The 8,660-nt window shown below is 31.0% G+C and overlaps 1 protein-coding gene across 5 annotated transcripts in view; it reads left to right on the forward strand.

The window, feature by feature from the left end:
- The window catches only part of LOC111031204 (beta-1,4-N-acetylgalactosaminyltransferase bre-4-like), a 38,641-nt gene extending 30,322 nt beyond the window's left edge, over positions 1-8,319 (forward strand). For 2 of the 5 annotated variants that reach the window (XM_022311052.1, XM_022311053.1), the window contains exons 6-7: positions 678-896; positions 6,482-8,319. In XM_022311052.1, the coding sequence (XP_022166744.1) occupies positions 678-896; positions 6,482-6,617 (355 nt within the window). In that variant the 3' untranslated portion in view covers positions 6,618-8,319. Of the gene's footprint in view, positions 1-677; positions 897-1,979; positions 2,208-2,228; positions 3,062-6,481 lie in introns of those variants that run through there. The other 3 variants (XR_002604175.1, XM_022311055.1, XM_022311054.1) reach the window with 3 other exon arrangements.
- The last annotated feature ends 341 nt before the right edge of the window (positions 8,320-8,660 follow it).

Here is an 8,660-nt window from a genome sequence, read left to right on the forward strand (position 1 = left end):
TTATTTATAATTTTTTAATTATTTACATTTTCTATGTCATCGTTACAGAGTTACTGAAAACTTAACTATGAGAAATCAGAATCATTCCCAGGATAACTAATATCGTAAAGGGTTCTCCCGACCTCATTTCACAACATTCAAGATATGTTAGTTACATTGACGAACAAAAAATATTCAAATTAGGTATAATAAAATACACGCATATTTGAATTATTTCCATGAAAACCTTAGATTGCTAAATTAGTTAATTTCTAATTTCATTAATAAAAGAAATAAATTATTTATTAAACAAAAATAAACATTATATTTTCATAATTTCAATTAAAAACTTTCTGTCTTTTTGTGTTTTTGTTCAGAAGTTCATTAAGTTATATATTATTTTGCTGTTATTGTTTTTAGTTAATATAAAAATTAAAAATAGTTATGATTATTAAGTCAATTATAAGGAAAAATATGATTCAATTTAGTCAATAAATTTAAAATTACCAGAAACCATCCTCAAAGTTGAAGGGTAATCGAATAATTTTTTTTTCCATTGCATTTATTCTATTAGAATACACACACACACACACACACACACACACACACACACACACACACACACACACACACACATCATAATGTGATTACTAATTAATATAACAATAACAATAATAATTTCAACTACGTGTGTTCAGACTGCCATACTTGGACATATTCGGTGGAGTGATAGGCATGAACCGAACGCATTTCCAAATGGTCAACGGATTCAGTAACATATTCTGGGGATGGGGTGGCGAAGACGATGATATGGCGCTTCGGGTCAAAGCACACAACCTAAACATCACCAGATACCATCCAAGCGTGGCACGTTACCATATGTTACCACATGCTAAGCAAATAGCCAACCCAAAAAGGTAAAACTGGCTAATGTATTAAGTTAACTTTTATTATTATTATTATTATTATTATTATTATTATTATTATTATTATTATTATATTGTATGTGTATTGAAATTCAAAATCTTTAATCAATAACCATATTATATAGATGCGTAGGTAAAAATAAAAATACATCGTATGCATTTATATTATAACATTTAAGTACCTATAAAAAAGGTTTTTACAGAACAAATTCGTAATTTTAGAAAGATGATCTTTCTAAAATTACGAATTTGTTCTGTAAAAACCTTTTTTATAATATAAATCATAATATAAAGCCAAATTGCAAGTGTAATTTTTTTTTGTAAAATAATTATATTGAACCAAGATCGTTTTCTACATCCGTATTGCATAACTAGTGGTTTGTCATTTGGTTGACATCATAATACATTTTATCTTTTACAATTCTTTTAGCCAAGTTCTAACTGTGTTCTTTGAATTTTGATGTGATACGCAAGGTACACTATTATAATTTATGATTTGTTTTTCTCATCCAATAATATCATTAAGAATTCACTGAACTGATCGAAGAAGTCTTTAGAATATAAATAAAAGATAATAATAAAGTTGAAACATTTTTAACTTCTGAATGAATTCTGTTCAGTAACTGTCGTAACTCGTAAAATAATATGCACCATTGGACTTGTTTAGTTGTGACAGACTGTTAAGGCTATTATTTTTTTTTAGATTTTATATTTTGAAAATTTATCATTGTCAGACTACTTATAAATTATTATTTATTTGACTACATTTTCGTTTTTTTACGAAATGTTTTAAATGTTTATAAGAACATATTGAACAATATTCGTGCTTCTTGTCTGTATTGCATTCTATAATCCTTAGATTATGTGACGACTAACAATACTTAAGTTGTAACACTTTACGGCCTCCTTGTCAATTATAAATTATATACAGAATAATTCACCAAGCAAGCTCAAACCCCATTTCTCCTTTAATTATGAATTTATTCAAATATTCTGATTTTTGGGTTTTCTATAAGTATATTTGAAAACCATAACTTAAAATACTTAAATTTTAGTTTTTTTATGGCGTTTTAGGGAGTGTCCTGTGGCTATGGTACAAACTTGTTTTTTTCAAATTAAATATAATTCTATTCTGCTGTAATTTGTTGAGTACCTAAATGACTTTTCTGAAGATGTCTATGTACGTATAACGTACATATAAAGTGACTAGGTAAGTCGATATAGACTTATTTTATACTGTGTAGTTAAAGTATCTTTAATATTCAAAATTAAAAACCTAGTGCAAAGATTAAGTTCCACAATATAAAAAAATATATTTTTCAGTACCTACTGTACTAACATTATATAAAGAAGATTTTCTACGTGTTCGAACACGGACGCGTTTTAGCGCCACCGAAGTCTAGCCCCGGGTTGTTGGCCGTTGCGTACCCTTCGTAGGCTGTCCCGTCGGCGTCCAAGTCGTCTCTTCCCGGCGGTCAAGCCAGACACATCGTCGTGTCCGTTTGCCGCCGCGTACCAATGTGCTCCGCCCGAAACCGTTTTGTGGATAAGTCGTCATTACGTTACGTCTGGTATTCGAATTTGTCAATTCGTCGTCTGGTCGAGTCAAGTTGAGCGCTTTCATACTCCTGAATATCCTCGCTCGAGTCGGTGTGAGGTATCGCGTTCGCTGCCTTGCGCAGAGATTAATCGACGTGCTCTAAGTTCAATCACGGGTCCTTGTGAACCCAGGACCAGTCCAACTGTCGCCTTTCCAGCCTATAGAGTTTGCATAATCTACGATTGCGGAGATCACGGGACACGGATTCGATCAATCAATTAATCAATTCAGAACCATAGCGACACGAGAGTGTCATCAGTCAGGACTTGTGTTAAATTGTATTGTGGTTCGGGGTAACAAGCCGGCCAGCAATAGCTAGGTTGGTGCGTTATTGTACTATTGTAAATAATGTGTCACACCGTCAACTATATTTAAATAATTTTTATTATTATCGTATGTAATCATATTGACATTTGAGTTATTTCTCGTTATACGTATTATACATGCATACGTATTATTATATTATTTTTTTTTATTTTCATATGTAGAGGCGCTTATCTGTGTTATTATTAGTGTGTAATTTTTAATGCATATCTTGTGCGCATTGCGCTATATACATTTGCATTGTTCTTACCTTTTCCAGCCCTTAATAACCTGCAAGTCGTTGCCGCTAACCGCACTATTCGTAGGAGTGACTTTGGCGCAACACTCCGTATAAAAATCTAGTGCCAAATATTTGTAGGTCATTTCAAATTTAAAATCTTAAGAAAATATTGATGGTTTAATGCAACAGCTTAGCTTGTACTATATAAATATAACATTTATTTATTTCGCATTGGACTTCACAAAAAATGGAAATATATTTTTTTAACTATTTTTTAGTTCAATAAAATGTCAAAACGCCAACCGGTTTCGCGCCATATTTTATTTTTCCATAATATAAATTTTTTTTGTGATTATAAATAACGATATTATATGTTTTTGAATAATGATTAATGAACTTTGAATAATTTTTTGCATATTTATTACATTTTTTTTGCATATTTTACATTTTTTCGTGCATATTTTGCCTGTTTTAGCTCCAACAACTTCCGAGCTCTACTAATATACTATACTCGTATACTCGTAGATATTGGATACTTCAAATTAAATTAATATCATAAATCATAAGGGAAAATGTATTTTCAACCAAAAATAAAACAAAAACACGTCGCTCCCATTGTAATCACTCATCCATAGCCAGTGAACGAGTGTTAATAAAAAATTCAAAGAATTTTTATTTTTTAAATATTTAGTTATAATTTTTAAACGTTGAATTCATTAATCATACAATGCACTATTTACCTATCAATATCTACCTACACATTTTATTTTCTGTAAAACTTTTTATTTTCATTCTGTGAGTACGTTCAACTCTCCCCTCTCATGTATCTCTTAAGTGCATGAAACCAATTACTAGATGGCCACCCCTAGGTGGATCAATTTGGTTAGGCGTCTGTTGTACAAATGTATAGGTACCTACACATTTTGTATAAATGAACTGGTGTCAACATTACAACAAATCGTTCGCTGACTGTTATGTACCGGGAAAGGTAATTACTAAATAATAATTAGTTATAAGTTTTTGGCACTTTTATGACGTACAGCCCTACAGGTATGACGTCTTGCGAGTAACTGATATAGAGATGTACGCATAGGTAACATATTATGATATTATACAACGCGTATGCTGTCTCCATTCGCAGCTATGGGGATAAATCAATATACAGACACATCGGTCGCCTTGAGACTGGTGTTATAATAACAATATTTGTGTATGGTGCATCATAATGACGTACCTAAAGGGATACTATTATTTATTAATTATTATACTCGTGAGTTGTGATGTTCGATGAGGATTTAATATTATTATAATATATAATGACAGACTTTAAAGTGTTTACACACTACATAGGTGATTCCCTACAATTATAATAGCAAAATACTATCCGTGCTAAGTATGCGTGCTACAACTATTGCAGAGGAGTCATTTCAACTTTTTTAATGTTGGTGCCAAAAATTGTTCAGGCCGTTTCAAATCATGACCAGGCCACATAGGCACCCTTTTGTATGTGTGTGTGTGGGGGGGGGGGATTAAGTGGGGATAAAAACTATACGATATTTGAATAATTTATTTAATATTATGTCACTTATATTATCTATAAACTTTCTTATTATCACGATATAACGAGTAGCCAAATATTATAAAGTCCCAACAATCCACGGGCAATAGCTATAGGTTAGGTTAGGGCTGGCGGTATTCAAAATTTTGATACCTGTATTGGTATTTGTTTACTACCGGTATTTACGGTATTACCGGTTATACGGTATTTTCGGTAATTACCGAAAATACCATACCACGGTAATTACCGAAAATAACGATGTGAGGTAATTACCGGAAATATAGTACATCGGAATACATACCGGATCTCGGTAAATTTATTAGTGTTTCCAAGTTTCCAACCTAAGAAAATTTACCTCTAACATCTAAAAATCATGTTTAATTATTTATTATTGTTGAAGACTTTAAGACTCCCAATATTTTGTGATATGGTAAAAAGGGGAGGGGTAGTTTCTAGAAAAATAATAAATTACTTCTACAAACAAAGAGGGAGGGGATCGTGAGGTAACTGATTTTATTTTAACCTATTTTTTGGTATTCGCGACTCTAAAATGGTTGAGAAACTCTGATCTAGATGTGGGTAACGGTCTGCAAACTGGCAGTTTAGAATATTATATTATGTCATTATGAATATATAAAAATAATAAATAATAAATGCTAATATTTTCGGTAATTACCGGGGTAGGGTATTTTCGGTAATAACGGTAATTACCGAATCACGGTATACCGGTATTCTGAAATACCGAAAATACCGGATACCGGTATTTCTTAAATATCGGTATTTATCGGTATACCGAAAATACCGCCAGCCCTAGGTTAGTTGTATGTAGGAGGGCCGCTCAGGCCTTTGAGTAAATAATAACATGCGTAAAAACAGCGAGTTTTCTCGCTGGACTTCAGTCTAAAAGCATAATTAATTAATTATTATTGTTCTGTGCTACGAGCCGAGTTGCTATTTACCAAGACGTGTCTGGGCCAACATTTTTAATAGTGACATATGGCATTATTACCCGGACTGGCAATTCATACACTTTTGACTATTATCAAAAGTGGACCATGAAATGTTCATTCTTCCAAATTATAGTATAAATAATATCATGAAAAAATATATCTATTTTTCCATGGATACTATTGTTTTTTTTATCATTTTTCTTCTGGTTGTCAATCAGTTATAATATTTCGGATCACATCGAATATTTTTTGAAATAAGACACATTAGCACAAAACATTTTTTTTAACACTAAAAAATATAGAAATAAATAATGTGAAACACTTAAATATATCGGCTCTTATATTTATTGTTGGCATGTAGAAGAAGGTGTTTTAAAAGAAAGCTGATGAAAATCATCCCCCAAATGACGCCCCTGAACTATTGCTTAATTAACATTTATTTTTTTAAGTAACATCATAATATACACAGAGTGGGCTTATTCTATATTTTTCATAACTGTGATATTTATTTCTATACATGCCCTAATTTTTACAACAGTACTGACTATGAACGTATAGAAAACCGACAATCTATAAACTGTTTTCGATCACATATAGTTCGAGGATAAAAATAAAAATAATATGATGGTGAAAAAATACGTAAAAAAAAACCTATCAATTCTTCCTGAACAGACGACGACTAGTGGTTCGCGTTAATATAATCACTCTGTGTAGTGGGTACTAATATAATCTACATGCGTCTCCGGGGATGACGGTAATAACAATAGTCACGGTACATTAACCACGTGTCAGCGTAGGTTTTATGTACAGTATTTATGATGGTGATAACCATACTCCATAATAATAATAATAATAATAGTAATAATAAAAAACATTAATGATAATAACAACGGCGTGTGTTTATGTTTTACGCTTGTCAAACAGGTACGAAAAGTTGTACAGCGGCCGGAAACGTTTCAAAACGGACGGACTTAACAATCTCGAGTATCAGGTAAAAGCATTGAAACAATTGCCGCTGTTCACATACTTGTTGGTCGACTTGACCAGTACGCGCAGTTGATGGACGATGCTGATGTGGCGCTGGCCGTTCGGTCAGCAAGCCGCTTAATGAAACCGTTTATGCTCTCTCTCAGACACACACTCTCTCTATTTCTCTCCTCTCTCACCCCTCTCTTATCTGAAAGTCCCGAGGCATATTGTTATTTTAAATCGATTTACAATGTAAAGTACGTGTAGGTACGTACTATTTATATATTATGTAAACATTTTATTTCTTTTTATATTATATTATATTATATTATATTAAACTATCAGGGTTATCGTTCCCTGATTTGGTGCTAAACTAAAACACGTATTGTTATTTGCATACGCTGCACTTGAATTATATATGTATGAAACGGGGAGTTGTGTAAGACCGAATAGATATCGCTGGACTCAGGGGGAAAAACCAAAATCCGGGGTCCCCATTATTTTTATTATTATGATGATCATCGTCGCCCCTCGATTCGCGGACAATCGACTAGTGCCCGGTGACAACATTATTATACAATGAATTTACGTTTGCGAAAAAAAACCGATCTACCGGACGAATACGAAACACCGAGACCGCGACCAAACAGAATAAAATTTGAATAAAATATAATAGGCACAAAAGATACACCGTTGCTGTTAGTTTCAGCCGTTTCAGGGGTGTTTCGAAAGGATCTCACCGTCGATTTATCATTCATTAAAAACTGCAAACCAATCTTACAAAATTTAATAACGTAATTTAGTAGTTACCGTTTCAAAAAACATTTCGTTCTCTTTCAAGATACCGGTCACACGTTAGCTCGTTAACATCAAACATTGTATTATGATTATACACATATTATGATATAATATTGCATTATTATGTGGTTTATATTTACTGAAAAAAACATTTTTTAATAGGTACCTATAAATATGGGTAGATATTATAGCAATATTTGTTTTTTTCTAAAACATTTTCTCTCATTTCGTATTGTAGATATTTTACCAGCTAATAAATTATTGAACGTTATATTACAGTTATACACCTTGTATATACAACATACCGTAGGGGTGAGGTTCATTTTTATTTCACTAATCTTACTTTCATGTATTCACAACAATACTTTTGACATATTTCATGATTTTGGGATCAACGAATAGGCAATAAGTATTAGGGTAGGCCTATTTTTGGGTCAATATGACTCTGTGATATTTATTAAATATTATATATTATAATACACACATTCTCTTTCTTTTTATTGGTTCAGAAACCGGGCAATTTTATCATTGAAGGGCCGTATCTGTTATTTAAGATAAACGAGACTTGTAGCTTTATAAATTCATTAATTTAAAATGGAACTTATTAATAACTATGATGATAAAAATTATAATATATATTATTGTGTACGTATATCTGTATAGTAATTTATTATTGGGTACGTTTACAGTTAGGCGTGTACCTATTTTTTTTATTGATGTGTTTTTTGAAAATATTTTTACTAGTTTATATAAATTTAATATATTTATTTATATGTGTTATATTGTAAAGGAAACTTTTTAAAAAATCGACATTTTGTCATCCTATAATATTATATTAAAATTATATAATACCCAACGAATTTTGCGTCCAAAACCCTCATATTTCGAGGCTATCAAATCTTATTAATCCATACAAGCTATATATTTATCTGTGCAAATTACTAAAATGCTATATGTATAAAACAATAATAAATCTACAATATTACATTAATTTTATAAAATATAATCAAAGAATAATAATGTAGAAACTTAACGAAATTTTATTTTTAAATACTTTTGAAATCGAATTCAAACTTCCGAGTACTCTTTTTAATCTTTATTATCTACAATAATTTTTACCAAGAAAAAATATTTTTGAACGTATTTTAAAACTATACCGAAATATATTGTAAAAAATTCTATGTAAGTGTTGTACCTATTTGTAAACATCATATTATATAAAATATGCCACGAAAGAACAGAGTATAGTACTAACATTTTTTTTTATTTTCATTAGAAATATCAATATTTCATAAATCATAGTAAAAAATGTAAATCTTAGTATAAGTTGTTATTG

The sequence above is a fragment of the Myzus persicae genome, unplaced genomic scaffold (genome assembly GCF_001856785.1).
Source record: "Myzus persicae strain clone G006 unplaced genomic scaffold, MPER_G0061.0, whole genome shotgun sequence".
Lineage (NCBI taxonomy): Eukaryota > Metazoa > Arthropoda > Insecta > Hemiptera > Aphididae > Myzus > Myzus persicae.